Here is a 19,656-nt window from a genome sequence, read left to right on the forward strand (position 1 = left end):
TGCGAGTCCACACACTGCCAACACCCACCTTATTCGCCCGATCTCGCATCTTCCAATTTCCACATCTTTGGCCCGCTGAAAGATGCACTAACTAGATCGAGGTTCCAGAATGCGGTACATGTGAGGTTACGCAGGCGTCCAAAATATTATTTTCATGTGTAATTAGTGCCCTTATCAAGCGCTGGCGTAGGTGCATTGAACTAGGGGGGGGGGGCTATGTTGAAACATAGTATTGTAGTTCTTTTGGTGGCTGTAATAAATATTTGTTACAACATATTTCCGGTTATATATTGAATGATCCTTGTACATCGTCTTTTTATAATCAAGAAGGTCCGAGGCCTAGTGGCAAAAAAGCGAAGTAAAATAAACCAAATCTGATCAAAATCAAAATTTCATCCATGGCCAATTTGAAATTGTGGCGTTTCTGCAACGACTCTGAACTATTCTCCGGCCGACGTACCAGCCGGTGTCAAATTACAGCGCTATTGAGGTATGAGAACATTTGATACATTTGAATCGAGTGGGCAGAGCGATGGAGTACACTCTGTTGCAAAGGCTAGTAACTGGAGTCGCTTTTCCCTCTCCACGCAAATCAATTCCCTCTCATTGGTGGAGCCGTCTTGCGTCACTACTTGCGCAGATAACTGGGACAGAGTATAGTTTCGATTTTAGTGGGCTTTGATATTTTCATTAAGAAGGCAAGTACTTTCTGCCAAAATTCCTTAGTGTCTTCCTTTTTGTTCTTGTTTTTCTTAATGTTTTAAAAAATCTTCAATGCACTATGAATACCATACACAGTCAATCACCAGGATGAAAAGAATCAACTGGAAGGCAACGAAACCTTTCTTCATATGACCTTGGCCCTTGATTCCAAGTTTCCACCAATCAATTGTGACGATTCGAAACACCAATTACTAACCGTAACAACTTCCTTTTCGACAACGTGACCGCATAATCAAGCGTTGCACAGGTGCGTGACTATAAAAACGTCCAAAAACTCACTACCTCAATGAAAGCTTTCCTCAGTTTGACTGTGCCAGAATTTCCAAAGGAAAATAACTATAGGGGGAATAAATGGTAGGGTACACTAGCAAATATCATCATCCATTAATCTGAGGAAAATGGCTGCAATTTTTATGCAACAACCTTGGATGTGAGCAATGAAAATTTACATTTCCTATATCCGCTTAGAAGGTGCCATTCTTTGCAAATGCACGATTCTGATTACGTAAGAGAATTCAAGTTTTCAGTTCGCAGAAGGATTAAAACGACATCTGCCCTTAGAGATATTAAATTCTGGTTAATTTCCTACAAAACATGATAATTTATCTTTCTGGAATTCAGAGTAAACCAAAGAGGACGGGAACTAATGATCCAAAGATCGCATCTGAAGGAAATCCTTCTGCAGGAACGGCAGCAGAACAGTAGCACATACTAAAAGTAAACTGGACTCAACAAAGAACATAACACTTATCTTCTATATATATATAAATGGATATATGTGTATATATGTATGTATGTTTGTTCCGGCATAACTCACGAACGCCTGGAGCAATTTCAACCAAACTTGGTACACATATGACTTACAATCTGGAAATGAATATTGTGGGGGTAAGACACCCCTGGCACCCCTAGGGCTGAAATAAACATTGTCTTATCACTTGGGCCAGTTTGGTGGATATTAGTTTAACTAATTAATAATAATGAACTAAATCTGTCTTTTGACTGTCAAGTCAATTCTTCACGTAGTATAGACGAGAAAGATGATGAACAAAATATAATTTAGTGAGCGAGTGCAAGTTCGGAACTAAAAACATTACGGAAAGTACTTATCCTTCTTCTCCATATCGTGGTTCCTCGGACACCTTCACAAAGTGTCTACCTTGAGGAAAACAACAATGCGCTGCCTGAGGGGCTGCGAGTTTGCACCGAGGCTTCCTTATTACGTCAATGCGTAACTGATTCTATTGACCTTTGGTGGCAAAATTAATAATGATTCCATCAATCTGGCACAAATGAAACAAATATAACAAAATGACGGCTCCGCGCGCACTACGGTCAATAGAAGGGGTGACATGTAAAAATAATCGAAAACGACCGATATTAGTGTGGAATCCATAGCTTTCGGGGTCGCTAAGGTGAATAGTGACACTCCCAATGTCGTTCAATTTATTTATTCTTGCTCCTGAAGATGAAACTAAAAATATTGTTTATAATCAAGTTTTGAGTTAAATTAATATTATTGTGAATTTGTAAAAAAAAAAAAACAACTTTACAATTTGTATACTGTACTTATACTTTTAAATACCTGTAAATGAAATTAGTTACATTTTACATTTAGAATTCATTATTTTCCTGTCTAATAGAAGATTGAGATAAATAAATACCCGGGCAACACCAGCTAATCAGCTAGTATCCTATAACTCTAACTATTGGTATTTTAATCCTACATTTACATTATTTTCTTTTACTTAAAGTCAACTTTATGTTAACCTTCACATTTGTATTTTTTCCCTCAGTTTGTCTCTACTCGTATTTTTCTACATTTGTATTTTTTTTTCAATATTTATTTTGGTTCTTTCAAATTTGTATTAATTTATGACTACTATTACTATGAGTATATTTGTAATTGTAGGTATATGTGAAATTGTTTAGTTTTCATCATTCCTTCTATCTGTATTCATGTATTTTTATATTATATGTATATTTAGATTTTCTTATTTAGCTCATGACAAGGATTAGGTAGTAGAGTAGCTTACGGTTGAATCTCACACGCTAAATAAAGGAATAATAATAATAATAATAATAATAATAATATTTATTATTATTATTATTATTATTATTAGTGGCCGCGGTGGCTCAGTCGGTAATGAGTCTGACTACCATGCTCAAGGTCCCGGGTTCGATCCCCGGCCGGTTCAAATCCGGGAACTTTTGTAACGTTGGAAGCGGCCCCGGCCCCCACCCAGCGTCGAATGACATGGGTACCTGGGGGAAACCCTGGAGGGTAAAGGCGGTCAGGGGCGTGGTGCTGATCACATCACCCCCACTTATGACCGGATCAAGAAAGTGTGGGGCGTTACCCCCACACCCCCTATACGCCTTTATGGTGTGGTGCAATGCACAGGGGAGCACTTTACCTTTTACCTTTTTTATTATTATTATTATTGTTATTATTGTTACTATCCCATTTCGACTAATACCGTTCCGCCTAATGGCTTATGAGCACTTATCAATCAGAGCTGCTAGCTTGTGTCGCCCCTGTCAACACATGCCTTTTAAGCACTAAACTATTCAGTCTATGTTATAAAAATCTATGTTGTTAAGAATTAGTGTTGAATCTTTTCTATAAAGATTGTTAGATTTCTTTCCATAAAAATGTTATTGTTAATGTTACAATAGCTAATGAATTGTTTATCTTAAATCAGAAAAAAATGCTGAAACTATGGAAATATAAAACAACTATGTAGTAACCATGGTAAATTGTAAACAAAATTATGATATGAAAGAGCTAGACTTTTGTAAGCCTACGGGACATTCTCCTGGCTGCCGAAAGGCTGATGGTTCAGGGGACGTTGGGTAATATCTTGCTTCAATCTTTGGATTGGCTGGTGTACTTGTGCTCCACTTAGCAGATATTCCACAAACCCAACTCTGAATAAGGCGTTCTGCTGCATCATCAAGAAGACCAGGGTTATAAACTTCGGTACAACTAATAGGTTTAGGCCTACAAGTTGTATCGGGTGAATTGTCTGTTTGAAAAAGTGTTTGTATATCATCGGAAGTTTAAATAAATCTTCGAGTAAAAGATCTTAATGATCTTTCATTTCAAACCTACATAGGTGATAATTAAAAATAAATCCTGCACCACAGACCTCGCAAGGGCTTGGTCCTACTAACCCTTAGAAGCCTTTGAGAAGTCCGATAAAAGGGTTGTAACCGACTAACATAAAGCCATAAAGGCACAAGGTGCGTGTCAAGCTGTCCGCCATTTTAGGCGAAATGGGATATCTATTTTGTGCTGGCACACCCTTCCCTTGCAAAGAAAGTTTTTACACATCCTTTTACGTGCAGATGGAACAAGTTTCGTCTTTTTCGGTGTTTGAGACCCTGTCGATTCTCATATGTGCTGTCTTGTTTTCCTTCTGGATCATAGTGCTGCACCCACGACTCATCACCGGTGATAACTCATTTCAGAAAAGCTTCACATCCATCACCAAAGAGTCGTAGCACCTCACAACATGATTGCTGCATATTGCTCCATACCTTTATTGCACGCAGTGCCTAGAACATAGAGGGTTGCTGCCAAACAAAGGCTCTGATGGTGCTGCCATCTCTGGGATTTATGTATGCAACCCAACTCTTGTCCAATATGCACATTACACGCATGATACGATCTAGGACGGTGTGCAAAAAAAGAATCAGCCCTCGTATATACTTTGCGTGAAATCAAAATTTCAGCCGGAACACATTCGATTTCTTTTTAGGATAACTATGTGTCAAATTTGTCGGTGGGTCGCACCGAAAACTTGTGTTTACACGCAACTCACGCAAACACTAGAATTTAAATAATCTTTCATAATATTTCTGCTGTAGATAATAAATCTTAGAGAACTTACCTTCTCCATGTCAAAATCTGAAACAGGTTCGATATTAGGACATGACCCCAAGTGGTAGGTGTGGCTGCGAATCAGAGTGCAGCATACCAAAAGCAGGAAGAGGTGAAGTAGGAGTTTACACGGTGCATTTTCCTGAAAACAAAATAAAGAAGTCATTATAAGTTTAAATAGACACACGCATAAACCATTCAGGACGCAAGAAATAAATGAGCGAGGAGACAGAAGGAACAACTATTTTTGAAGGCAATCACATTCATAAAACTAGGTCTGAGCCAATACCGATGCCGATTTATCGATATCGACCGATACCAATGGTATCGGTTGGAATTCATCTACCGATACCAGCCGATACTTTTCCGTCATATTGCACTTTTACGTGGTCCGCAAATATGTGCGCGATACTTTCCAGGAGTCTTAATATCCTGAAAATTATGCAATATTCGAACTTTCTTTTTGTTTTGCTACAGCAATTTTGCACGAAAAACTGTATTTTGTGATTACAGAACGTCTATCTTAATAATCTGACAAAATTCTTGAATATTGTAAAGCATGTAAGTGGAGAATAATATTTACACACCAATTTCGATTAATATTTTGAACAAATTTTAATTACAGTAAAACCTCGTTAATCCGGACGCCGATAAGCCGGGCTTCGCTCAGTCCGGACATGCAAAAGGAAAAAAAAGCAGAAAGCAAGGTTTTAAATGTGGCTAGAAGCCAACAAGAGAACTTCCCAAAGAAAAGACAGTCAACCACTGATGAAATTCTGTTTCCCGCAGACTTTGTACTGTACTGTATAGTGTATTGAGGTTAGGCCTATACCCTTTAAATACACCATAATAAACGTGTTTCTGTTGGTTTAAACGGAGTTTTAATGCACTTTATGCTGTTCATTTAGGTTATTTCAGATAATCCGGACTTTCGTTAAAACGGTCAACTTATCCACCCATTAGTCCGGATTAACGAGGTTTTACTGTATTACAATTTTCAAGTATCGTATCGGTAAGGGTATCGGTATCGTTTGAAAGTGGTATCGGCTCAGCTTTACATAGGAAAAAAATGCATATTTGGGTGAAAAGCATACGCGTAACTAGAGGAAGGGGGGGTTGGGGTGGTCCACACCCCCTTGACCTGTCACCGACTCCGTCGTACATGCAAGGGTGGGGGTCTGAGCAATGATTACAAGTCAAACTCGTCTCTACTTCAAAAGACGAATTTAAAGAATTAGAAATCTGGAAAGAGACTTCTCACCCTTGTCTATCTTAAACGCACCCGTTTCGACTTGAAGGAATTCTCCAGTTGCAAGACCAAGTGTATCCCTTTGGACCAAGACAACGCGTGAGATCGCATTGGTCACAGAAGATCACTCCATATTTGTACAGTGGTATTATGCTAGAGTGCGCGTCAAATCTCCTGCATATGGCCTTGAACGACTGAACAGCACTAGCGAATCACAGACGTGCGGCGTTGCCTATTCCGCTCAACCACGCTGTCTCTTTTCCGTGTGAGATTTCGACATGGCACCGCTGCAGTGCGCTGCTATTGGCTATCACCATATGCAGGAGATTTGACGCGCACTCTAGTTTTATACAGAGCATTCCCTGACATTCGCTACGAGACTCGGCGGCAAGCGGCCAGGCATCAGCGCTTGTCTTTCCCGGTGAACGGGTCAGCGACAGTCGCTAGAGTCGGCTATTAAAATTACAGTTTTCATATTGTGTACTACAGAAGGTGTTGAAAATGATGTCCCTCTGCTGCAACACATTCCTGGCATCTCCGAAGGAAATTTGAAAATTTACACGTTCAAGTTCGTCTACTGTAATTGTCCCGATTTTTCGTACAATACTCTCTTTTAACTCACGGATGGTGTGCGGATTGTCTTTGTATAGTTTATTTCCCCATTTTTCTTTCCACTTTTATTCAGAACTGACCCTGTTACTCTAAACTTTTTTACGAGGTTTAATATAAGCGACTGTCGCGGACCCGTTCACCGGGAAAGACAAGCGCTGATGCCGGGCCGATTGCCGCCGAGTCTCGTAGCGAATGTCTGTATTTGTTACGCTCGCTTTGGACGAAAACATTTTCCTCATAATTTTTCTTAACATTCATACCATGACCAAAATGCTACCATGTAAAGTGAAATGTCTTATGGCATTTCAGATGCCATGGCATATTTCATGGCATTTCCTATTTCCATAGCATATTTCGTAGCATAACCAATCATAAGCGAGCTCTAGGTCACGAGTGCAGTTGTAATGGCGGCCGCCTGAGATGTAAACAATGTACCACTTCACATTTTTAAAAGCCGATAACTATTCAACCGAGAGGAATAGCGTTTCCATTTAAATGGTTTTAGGTACAAATCAATGGCGCTGCTTAAATACCTACTTTATAACGTTTACAGTACAAGCATGGAGTAATATTTATGATATTTTAGTTGCGAACACCGTGCATTCAGCATAGATGGTGTAGTTCTACGGGCCTTTCGTGCCGTATATATTATACCTACATTGTAATCGCAAAAGCAGCCGTAAAGTTACATGAAATGCTTCATGTTGAGTACAATCTGCTAGATATTTTGAAGTATTTACATAGCATTTATGCTAGCAAAAATGTTAAAGGAAATGCTTCCGTCTAAAGCCGGCTTGAGTTACGAACTCTTTAAAATGGTTGTTGGAGTATTTGCATACGTACTCTCTCTCTCTCTGATTGAGATTCTTGCACCCGAAAACGAACTTGAGTGTTTACGACTGACGAGCAACCTAGAGCTCTCGTCCACTCGAGTTCTGGGTAGCACTCCCGACACATCACATCACACGCACACTGCAGGGATTTTGGTGGTTATTTGGAAACTATGGGGCAAAATTTTAGTTAGTTGCACACATACACATTTAGTGCACTCACACACACTTCATAAGGTTTATAGAGTTCGTTGTGTGAAAAGTGTTAAACTTGTGAAACATAAGTCTGTTCAAGATATACGTGGGTTGGAAATTTAATAGTGGCAACTATTTTTTCTCAAATGATACAAAAGAGACAATTCTGTGAAACTTTGACAGCCCTTCGATGTAGTCGCCAGCATTGTGTACAACCGTTGCCAGCGATGTTGAAGTCGTAGTACTTCTGTAGCAGTGCCTGTTCTGTTCATGGCTCGAATGGAGCGGCCTATTGACTGAAGAATCTCTGGACCAGTTCGGAAGCTTCATCTCAGGGATCAAAACAGAGTCACAGGGGCTGATAGAGCATCTGCCAGCACCATCGAGCTAACAAATCAGCCACAGGTTGCGCTACATGCGTCCAAGCATTGTCCTGCAAAATGATTGGAGTATTCAGTAGAAAGTATTTCTTCTTCTTTCGCAAAGCAGGTCATAGGTTATGTTCTAAAAATGAACAGTAATACTGCGCATTGATGGTCTGTCCTGGAGAATCACCAGAACTTTCACATTAGTAGGGTTCTGAATACACAACTTTAGACCGCCAACTCCAACGATAATCTCTTCTTCTCGTCACTACGCATGCGCTTAGTGTTGGAAGGAAAAGGCCATTTACTGGGAGGTAAACTAACATGTGGTATAAGTGAGAAGCACCGTTTCCGTTTCATGGCGTATATACAGCAGTGTTGCCACTATTAAATTTCCAACCCACGTATTTGTCTGTAAATTAAGGCCAGCTATTAATGAATAAATACAATACAAAGAAACCAGTAAAATTCAATCCAATATCTACACTCTCTCTCTCTCTCTTCACTGTGGGGTCGCCCACGTGGGTGACGCCTCTGTCTCCCGACGTACACACTTACACACACATATGTATGTATATATGTGTATAGATACATTGATAGATAGATACACGGTTTTCCACTGCTGCTTATTATTGAATTTTGAAAAGCATTACCCCAGAGGACTCGTTATAAGGAACATGTAGCTGTTTTTATAGAACGATATTTAAATTTCTCTGCACGCCGTTGCTATTATACAGGCTTTGAAGATTCTTGGGGATGAGTGATGATATGATGAAAATTGATGAATGGACACTCACAAATATCCATGCCCAGGCCAGGATTCGAACCCGGGACCCCTGGCGTCGTAGCGCGATGTGCTCACTACTCCGCCACAGGGGCCGGCAGAAAATCCGTTGACATCATCATGACAGATCTGCTATGAAATTAGAAAGACGTAATCACAAACATTGTCAGAATGGCACAGAATGCAGTAACTGCAGTAACAGAAAACATCCACTTTCTGGATTGATTTGAAATTTTCGTGGACAGATGGCAGGATCTTATGTAATAAGAATTTCTTCAAAAATATTAAATGAAAAGGGCTCCATAAACAAGAAAAAATAGTGTTTACAGCAGAAATTCCTTTCCTAATAAATAACGTTCGTATAATAAATAACAAATATTGCAATATGTGCCACAATTTTGAAAATTCTACCTCCCACTATTTTACAGTGCTAAAGACAAGATTTGATATTTTGAAAATGAAACAAAAACACATTTGATGAGTGCTTCCAAGAAGCTTCGATTTTTTACACATATTAATAATTTGGCCACTTATTTCTAAATCGTTTGACTTCAAAACTGGCATAAGATTTTTTTAACGCTTGCGTTGGATCTAGTGGTCAGTAGTGTACCCATGAGGAAAAAAAATGTTGAAGTTAGAACAATGTATGGAAAAAAGGCTATTGTTTGTTGGCATTAAAACAGCATTCTGTTTTTATATGGCTTTAAATTTAAGTAGAACATTACAAATTGAATGAATACGTCACATATTTAGTATTTTCGAAACCACGTCCTTCAAATAAGCCCACGAATAAAATCATTTCTCTTTGTATGAAGTCTGTGGCTGTTTTTCGTGCTATACGTTTTAATGAAACTCGGAAGCCACGTTGGAAACATTTAAACCGATAAGATCATGGTATTTTTGTAACCAGGACGGTACGCTTGGTTTAATTCTTAGGAAAAAGTTTTTTACACGTACACAAGCACTTGTTTCCCAAGGGCGATTATTTTAGTATTAATGGTTTGTATAATATATGACATACACAGTCAAAAATGTTGAAAAACTGTATCCTAATAACTTTTATTTGAGTTTGTATGTAAGTCAACTTTACGTACAGAAAGGCTAATCGGGACTGGACCTACAGTTTAAAGTGGGAGCCACTATGTGCCTCCACTGAGTATCGAGCCTAGGACCCCTTGATTATAAGGCGATGACGTTCACTACTCCATCGAGGAGGCTCCCATCCTATTAACGTAACAGACCAGTGGCGTATTTAAGGTGGATTGATTCGGAGTTGAGCTCACCTGTAAAATGTCCTCAAATCGGGTTATTTTGGTTGTAATCACTTGACTTAAAATTCCTAATTTGCCAAGTACTGTCCTTATATAAGGAAAAAAAGGAGAGAGGCCTGCGTCACATGTTCCGGTTCTTTTAGTTGTTTACTTTGCCTATAATTATCATCGATTCTTAATTTACCCAGTACTGCATTGCGATAGTATACAACAGTATTCCGGAATAATGTATGCGAAATTTCGGCTCTTACATATTAAGTTACTTTCCCAGTTTATTTACGCTCGTGTAACACGCTTCATGCACGAATTGCAAGCGGGCTGTTCTTTTTCACTATAAACATAAAATTTGATTTGATTTGATTTATTTTACTTCGCTTCTTGTGCCAATTTTGGCTAATTTGCGAAGATGGGGATGAGTGATGATATGATGAAATTGATCAATATACATAACAAACGTCCATGCCCAAGCCAGGATTCGAACCCGGGACCCCTGGCGTCGCAGCGCGATGTGCTAACCACTCCGCCATGGGGGCCGGCAACTATAAACATAAAAAATTAACATTAATCTTCATTAGATTATTAGTAATCTAATATGTTTTAATATAAAAACAAAAGTAGTAAACTACAAAGTTAAGATACCTATTTTAATTTTTAAGCAAATCATAATTTCATAAAACCTCTGTTTAATTGATTGATTGATTGAATTGCTTCATTTTACTTCCCTTCTTGTGCCACTTTTGGCTAATTTGCGAAGATGGGGATGAGTAATGATATGATGAAATTGATGAATGGACACTCACAAACATCCATGCCCAGACCAGGATTCGAACCCGAAACCCCTGACAACTTCTGTTTAACCAGGATGACCGTTAGATTGGAGATAGTGGTGGCGATTGGGTTTCAAAACTGGGGGGGGGGGGGGCAAAGGCGCCAAAACTGGGTGGCGGACAAGGACAGTTTACTTTCCCTCGTTAGATAAGATTTAGTATAGTACGGGGGCAAAAAAAAAGTCGGGGGACAACTGCCTCCCGTGCCCTCCATAATCATCGACACTGAACAGAGATTATACTCCTTATGTCATAGTTACTGTGAAACAAATGATTTTGGTGACACAAGTATAACAATTTGCTCACAATTTTAATGATAAAGAACTCACCTATTTCTTTAGTTCAAAATATTGCAAAATTCTGGCTGGAGAAATTTTACTTCCATGCGAAAATGTAAAGAAGTAACTGTAAAACTAAGTCTTAACTACGCTTTTCTTTCACTCTTGGCTAATCGCGACGATGAGGATAGGTGATGATTAGAGGCAGATATTTTTGGTAAATAAAAAAGCAAAATTTCGGTACAAAAACTGAGTCAATTTCGGGTTCAAAAGCGGTAAATAAAATAAAATATCGGTGTTATAGCGGTGAGAAAATGGATGAAAAGTGGTATATAAAAAGACATTTTGGTTTTAAAATTGTGAATATAATCCTAAATTAGATTTAAAAACTACACTTATTCCACAGAATTAACATTTCACTTCTAATAGCACATTTATGTAGTTATCAGAGTATTAAGTTTATTTCTGTGTAAAGGAGTCCATTTTTGCTTCTCCAATATTAACAGCAGAATTAATCAATTTTCCGGGAATTGCATAACTCTCAGGATAATTCAGACCTCAGAAGGTGCCGCGTCGGTGAATAAACCCTGAATTTCGTGTTTAAGAGTTAATTTCGCTTTTTGCAGTTCATTTCGCAGTATTTCGTGACAAAACATGGCCACAAAATACACCTCACACCTTTCAAAAACATGAAAAATTAACACTACAGTGTTTTTTTTTCAAATTTCGTTTTTTCGTTAAAAACGAAATATGCATTCCCCTAGTGATGATACAATGAAATTGAAAAAGGGAAACTCACAAAGAACACTCATGTCCAGGCCGTGATTTCAATCTGGGACCCCTGACGTCGAAGCGCTCTGTGCTAACCACTTCGCCACGGAGATTGGCGCTGGTTATTTGACACAAATCTATTAAATACAATACCAATTGTTCCTACTTACCATTATTCACTGTCACCGATAACCAAACTATAAATCGTAAATTCTAATCCAAAAGCAACAGGTAATGTTCTATCTTCTACCTCATGGATCGGTACATGACTAATCCAGCTAAAGTGCTCGACCAATGATGTGTTGCAGATGCCTCTGACGTCATAGTTTCGCCTTTACCTTGCGGAAACGTGTGATTTTGCACAGAGATTTAACAAGGGGGGGGGGTCTCCATTGTCCCTTCGTGGAGATATGGTCGACCGATGGTGGTGATGGTTGGGTATTATTCTCAAATTTACTGACCTCGTCTGAAAGCGCCGTTTACATTGATTCGAGGAAAAAGGGAAGCCGATTAAGAGGGATGGGGCATTATGATATGCTGTATCCGCAGGGATAAGGAAAAACTGACAACTTTTAATTCGATTTTTCGCTTTCATTTGAGTCTTTTCTCTTGTTATTTTCTTGTGTGTTCTTTCTACTGTAGGCTTTCGATATTCTGTTTTCAGTTTTAACAACTCTGTTTGTTTATACTCCTCTCGTGGCCGCGGTGGCTCAGTCGGTAACGCGTCTGACTACCATTCACAAGGTCCCGGGTTCGATCCCCGGCCGGTTCAAATCCGGGAACTTTTCTAACGTAGGAAGCGGCCCCGGCGCCCACACAGCGTCGAATAACATGGGTACCTGGGGGGAAACCCTGGGGGGAAAAGGCGGTCAAGGGCGTGATGCTGATCACATCACCCCCACTCACGACCGGATCAAGAAAGTGTGGGGCGTTACCCCCACACTCCCTATACGCCTTCATGGCGTGGTGCTAAGCACAGGGGAACACTTTACCTTTTTTTTACCTCTCGTTTTCTTCTTTATATTCTATTCCTTCTCTCTCTCTCTCTCTCTCTCGATTATACTTGTCTTCCTTTCTCTCCGCTTCTTTAATTCTGTTTCTCTCTTTCCCACGCTGTCGCTTCTTCATTCTTCTTCTTTCCCCATCTCTGTTTTTATAGTTTTCATTTTTCTCCATTTATATCCGAGCTTCTTTATACGTCGCATTATCTCTCTCTCTCTCTCTCTCCTATGTAACTCTTTTATTTCTATATTTCCTTCTCTGTTGCTTCCTTATGCCTCTCTCTCTCTCTCTCTCTCTCTCTCTCTCTCTCTCTCTCTCTCTCTCTCTCTCTCTCTCTCTCCTCTCTCGTTCTATTTCTTATTTCTTCTCTATCTGTCTCTTTTTTCTTTCCTTCCATTCATCTCGAGCATCTTTACATTTCTCTTTCTCCCTCTCCTGCTCTGTTGTTTCTTTATTTCCCTCTCTCTCATTCTCTCAACCCTCCCTCCCTCTCTATCTCTCTCTGTACGAGCGCGTTTCTTTGACTTTTTAAAATTCTCTCTCCTTTTCTACGTCTCCATTCCTTATTTCGATGGACGTATTCAGCAACATGGGCGTCGTACTCTCATTGTTAAGAACAGAAATAAAGTTCATTTAGTTAGTATTCAAACAGAATAATCAAAGTAAAAATGCAAATACAGGAACAAGGTTATATTCTACCATTTCATCCAAAGAACAAATGGTCCAAAAGTTTTCAAAACTCTAAGAATTACAGTGGTAAGTGAGAGGTCACACAACAAACTTTAGGAAAAAATCCCCCTAACATTTAAAGCCTTTTCTTGAACGAGACGTGCAAAAGTTAATATCAAAATGCATTTCAGATACTAACTGCTTAAAATGCAAAATAAGTAATGGAAAATAGTTGTGTTGGTATTCACTCGTTTGGTGGATCGAGTCTCCCCATTTATATAATAATAACAATAAGAATTCCAATAAAATTTATTTTTGTTAGTTTATAATATTTTTTATTTCTGTATAATAACATTTATAACCGTGGTAATAATACTTATTATTTTTCTACTTTTATAATTTGCCCGACCTCCCCTCCTGCAAAAAATTCTGGTGACGCCCATGTTCGCCAGGGATCTGGAAAACGAGTGATGAAATATTTAATTCTGTTTATTGTGCTTTTTTGGAAAATTAAAGAAATGTTATTATGTTTTCAAATAATTCAAAATATAGCATCGCCCTCCCTGAAAAAAGGTTTGTTTGTGCCTGGAAGAAAGTTTGGGTACACCCATGACATATGTCAACTTTACACTTTACGTGAACATGACAGGGTCATCGGGGGGGGGGGGGGGGACTTCCTTTCGAGTGCCGCCAATGGTGTCAAATATGTACTAATGAGGAAACCTTCAAGTTTAATTAGTATATAAGCATGTTCATAATTGTATCAAGAGTCTGTGGTTGGATGTTAATTTTTAAAAACAACATAAGATCGTGAATTATTATTGTCGTATTAGCATGTGTAGCATTGTGATATTTCACAAGCTTCGCGCTATCAAGCCCACCACTGGTGCTTGGCGTTCCTCGTCCCGTCCCGCCGAGAAGAAGTCATCTTAACGCGGCTTCGAATCGGACACAGTCATCTCGCACATTGCCATTTGCTGGAAGGGCTGGACCCTCCGTTGTACCGTACATGTAACGTTGTTTGAAGTCTTCGGAACATTCTTCTTGAATGTATAGATTCTAATTACCTCAGACAAGGTTTTTACCTTCCCAACGATTTGTCAGCTATGTTGGGAGACGATGGCAGTGTTTTACTCAATGTTTTTAGATTTTTGAGAAGAGCCGTTTCTTTTAGTGTTTTAAAGGTGATATCAAACGTCTTACGAGGGTTGCTATTTATGTATCCGGAATAACAAACAAAAACAATGTATCATTGAAAATGGTTTTATTGTTTTTCAAAATATTCTCCATGATGATCGATGCACTTTTGCATACGTTTGAACCAATTCTCATAGTACTTTGTCCATTCCGATTGAGGTATCTCGAAAACATGCATTTTGAACGCATCAATCGCTTCTTCTGGCGTCGAAAATCGTTGACCACGTAACTTATTCTTCACGTACGGGAACAAAAAAAAATCATTGGGTGCTAAATCAGGGCTATACGGCGGATGACCCATCAATTCAATGTTTTCACCGGTCAAATACTGAGTTGTTTGGACCGATGTGTGACAACTCGCATTGTCATGGTGAAGAATGTCGTTGTTTTTTCTGATTTCCCCAAAGACTTCTGGCAACCAAATGGTTGTGTACCATTCAGAATTGACGGTTCTACGATTCTCTAGTGGCACTGTAGCCACATGTCCATTTTCCCAAAAAAAACAGGCGACCATTTGCTTCGAAGTGCTTCTTACACGAACACCTTTTGTTGGGTTTGGCTCATCTTGGAACAACCACACCGTCGACTGCTGTTTGCTTTCGGGCTCATACGCGTATGCATGGATCCAAGATTCGTCACCTGAGTAGATGTTATACACGGCTTTTGAAGCACCACGATTGTATTTTGTGAGTATTTGTTTGCACCAATCGACACGAGCCTTTTTTTGAGCGATTGTCAACGCGGGATCCAACGCGAACAAATCTTCTTCACGGCTAAATGTTCATGCAATATCTTATGTATGCTAGCCATACTAATGCCCAGGGATGCCCCAATCTCACGATATGTTTTCGGGCACAGCAACCGATTTTGGACGGCCTTCTTTAGATTCGTCCGTGAGCGAACGACGACCACGATTGAATTCACTAAACCAGTGTTATACAGTGCTTTTAGATGGTGCTTCAGAGCCAAAAGTCGAGGTGAGTTGATCGTGCACTGTTGTTGAGATAATCCACGTCGAAAGTCGTAGAAAATCATTGGTCGAAAATGTTCTCGAGTTAATTCCATTGTTGGCCTCCGATGAAGTTTTCAAGTCCCTGTAACAAACAAAAATAGCATCCGTAAGCACAATGTTCTGGGTACATATACCGTAGAAATGTCAAACTTTACGATGGATATATTAGAAGTTACCTAGCAACATTAGTGTTGCCAGTTCCGGATACATAAATAGCAAACTATGTACTGCTTTAGACCATGCCTATCTTATTTAATGTGTTGTGTTTGTCCTGTTTAGGTCCCTTTACAAATTGCATTTTTGATCCTTCTCAAGGGGCTCTTTACATATATTTTTTTAATTGTGAGGTAAGGGTTTTAGATAAGGGGGATTTCCCCTGTGTACACTGAAGGATACAAAATGGCCATGGCCTCCCCCATGGCGCAGTGGTAGCGTCATTGCCTTGTAATCAAGGGGTCCCGGGTTCGATACCCGGTGGAGGCACAAGTGGTTCGGATCCCACTTTAAACTGTAGGTCCAGTCCCGATTAGCTTTACTGTGCATAAAGTGGACTTAAAACACCAACTCAAACCAAACAAAATGTCCATATGTGCCGACGCACCCAAAATTTTAAACCAATCAATTATCAAACAACACATGAGATAGTCATGATCATGAATCAGCGGGGAATGAGGTTCCCCTGTCAATGATGTGAGCCGCGGTAGCTAATTTCTTATGTCGTCTGACTACCATGCGAGAGACCTGGGTTCGATCCCCGGCGGGGGAGAACCGGGACTTTTTCACCTGTTCAAGCGGCTCCGGCGCCCACCCAGCGTCGTATAAAGTGGGTACCTGGAGGAAACTCTGGGGATAAAGGCGACCAGGAGCGTGGTGTTGATCACATCACCTCCACCTTTGACCGTGATCAAGAAAGAGTGGGCGGGGCCCTATCTCCACGCCTCCTATATACGCCTTCATGGCCTGGTGGAAAGCAGAGGCAGCTTTCTGACGGAAGCAATAAATAAGCGACTCGTGTCTCATAGAAATGACCTCTCACAATAAATACAACATTTTGAACAGAAGTGAATCGAAAGGTGTGCCTGTCGGACTGGGCCATTTTTACAATGGCGTACATCGTGTCGCCTCAGTCTATTGTTAGCTCATGTGCGTTGAATGCTTTCTCTGTGTCAAGGTGTTCGTGTCGCTTTCACGCTTTCACATCGGTGTGAAACCCGCTTGCCACTTGTCGCTTGGTTCTGAAAACCTAACCGGGGAATGCCAGCTAAGACGTATTTATGGGTTCGCAGGGGATCCGGACCCCCATCCCCGAAAGACTTACTAAATACTAAAATAAAATAATGAAACAATAAAATAACTAAAAATTAAATAATTAAAATATACTTGTTGTTTAATCGAGGGTTATTTATTTCCGACAAACTCATTGGAAGGCATTTTATTATTTATTTTTATAATATTTTATTTATTTTATTATTTATTGGGTCATACAACTTTGAAGGACAGTAGCCTATACCAAAGAAGATTTATACAAGATTTATTACTATTTATAATAATATGCATAAAATATTACGAGGAACTTTACTTCTCGTAATTTTATTATAATTTTTTTCTAGACACTTGGTTGGTTCGCCCTCGAAATATGTTTCTAGATACGTGCCTGAATACCAGATATTTTCCTCCTGGGCCAAATATCCTTGGCAGGGGTATGCCTCATAAATAACTGTTACATTTGTAACAAACATTTCAATTAAAATTTACAACTTAAACTTCCTCATAAAACAAGTATCATTTCGCGAAATCACATATAAAATAAATAGCTGACTTATCAAGAAGTACTCAAGCATATTTTAAGTATTTGTTATTCGCGGCTAGAAGAGAACACTATATTAATAATTTAATGAAAAAAATAGTAATCCACACCATCATATCGCCATTTATTTTCACTCTCACATTAAATTTATTCGCAAGAAGACGGAGGTTCACTATTCTTTGTAACTCATAAATAAAGGTACAATAATTATTATTTTAATTTAAGTATTAGCTCTATAAAGTAACTAAGGTTAATTAGAACAAAAATGGCTAACTCAGTAACAATTCGTAAAAAAAATTCAGAATAGACTGAATTCTCGGAAAGTATTGTGTGAGGAAATAGAAGATTTATCCGGAGTTTTTAATATTATATCAATGTTTTGGTATTGTTAATAAAAATAATAACAATATTAACGTGCATTTACCTGCTCTAAAAGAAACACTCAAAATTTAAGTCCACTCTATCCACATATATGTCAGTAGGGAATGGACCTACAGTTTAACGTGCGATCCGAACTACTGCATGCCTTCATCGTGTATCGAACCTCAGACCCTTTGATTACAAGGCAACAATGTTCCCAAAAAGAATTAATTTATTTGCAAATATGCACTTTTATAGATGAATCCAGCAATGGACGTTATCTCTTCCTGCGAGAAATATATAATTTATACACCGTTTCACAAATGCAGTTCGAAGAGAGAGAAGGGAAAAATAATTATTAATCTAAAGACTGCCGAATTGTGGACTGTCGAATCACGTTCTCTGCTTTCTTTCATTTATTTTCGTGTTCAAAAATATGCTAAAATAAATTATCTTCCATCTTCACTTGATTGATCGATTTGGTGTTTTAAGTCCACTTTGTGCACAGTAAGGCAAATCGGGACTGAACCTACAGTTTAAAGTGGGATCCAAACCACTATGTGCCTCCACTGGGACAATTACAAGGCGACGACGCTACCACTGAGCCCTCGGGGATAGCCCTTTCTTCACTTAACAATTAAAAAAAGTACGCTTTCAGGTCACTAGAAAAATTCTATCACTTACGTCACTCTTGACGTTTTATTCGAAAAGCATCAGCCCACTACCTTGGTTTCACCTCTGGACAGTAGTTCGCAAGGGATACGTCAGTTTCAGTAAAGGCTGCATTTGCAACAGTGTTGCCAATAGTTTTTATATGTCTCTAAGTACACGGTTTTCTCGGCTGTCTGACCAACGAATTTTTCCGTGCATCTAGTTCTTCCAAAAGGAAAGAGTATAAATTTAATTCTGATATCTTAGTATTCACGTTTTCCGCCAAGCTGTTTTGAGTTGTTCTATTAATTTCAGTGGCCACTGCCACCATTCTCGGTGGAACTTGTTGTCAACAACTTCACACATAACAGATTCGCGGAAAACGTGAGTACCACGTCTCTCATTTCGCAAAATATGAAAGAGTATATTCTGAGTGGCATATTAGAAGAAAGTATTTTGCAAATAGCCTCGTAACAGATATTATTTTCTGATACTGAACAATATGTTATTTGAAAAGCGACTGTTTAAACCACTACACTAATTAGAACACACACACGCACATATATACTGTATGGGACATTCCATTTCAAAGTGCCCGTGATTCTCAATTTTTAAAATTAAATGAAATGCTGTAACTTTATTCTACAGTATCTCGTGAGTAAACAACCTAAAATTGTCATTTGCATGAACATTCAAGTACAGATTTTGGCATATTCTAATGTGCCCTGCAAAATCTGTGGCGAATGACAACACGAAAATTATACGCGAGGAACACTTTGTCCTTTATAAGTGTACTGAAGGAATACCAAAGAAATTCCAAAATATTCGGGAGGTGGCAAATACGTCAGCATTTTCGTGACGAAGTTACCCCAGAAAGTGGGGTAACTTCGTCATCTCTGCTTACGTTCCTAGCAGATCAAAATTAACCCCATGAAGAGGTAAGATCGTTACGCAAAATGGTATGAATTGCAAAATATATTCTTTTGTCACACTAGTAACGTATGTGTGTCTTTAATTCTTATTTTATTTTTTATTGGTTTTTAAACATTGCAATCTTACAACGTGTTTAAAAACAAAACAAGTTCAGCACATGTATCATAAGGAAACAAAGAGCAAGGTGTTTCGGTGTGGCTTCACACTCCCTTTGTTCCACCAGCATGAGACTCC

At 39.1% G+C, this 19,656-nt stretch overlaps 1 protein-coding gene across 1 annotated transcript in view; it reads right to left on the reverse strand.

The window, feature by feature from the left end:
• The window catches only part of LOC145981839 (apolipoprotein D-like), a 28,110-nt gene extending 16,044 nt beyond the window's left edge, over positions 1–12,066 (reverse strand). The window contains exons 1-2 of the mRNA XM_083115280.1: positions 11,962–12,066; positions 4,620–4,751 (exon numbers count right to left, since the gene is read on the reverse strand). Of these exons, the coding sequence (XP_082971406.1) occupies positions 4,620–4,751; positions 11,962–11,964 (135 nt within the window). The 5' untranslated portion in view covers positions 11,965–12,066. The remainder of the gene's footprint in view (positions 1–4,619; positions 4,752–11,961) is intronic.
• Between the last annotated feature and the right edge of the window lie 7,590 nt (positions 12,067–19,656).

The sequence above is a fragment of the Lepisma saccharinum genome, chromosome 30, assembly GCF_977018435.1.
Source record: "Lepisma saccharinum chromosome 30, izLepSacc3.1, whole genome shotgun sequence".
NCBI classification, from domain to species: domain Eukaryota; kingdom Metazoa; phylum Arthropoda; class Insecta; order Zygentoma; family Lepismatidae; genus Lepisma; species Lepisma saccharinum.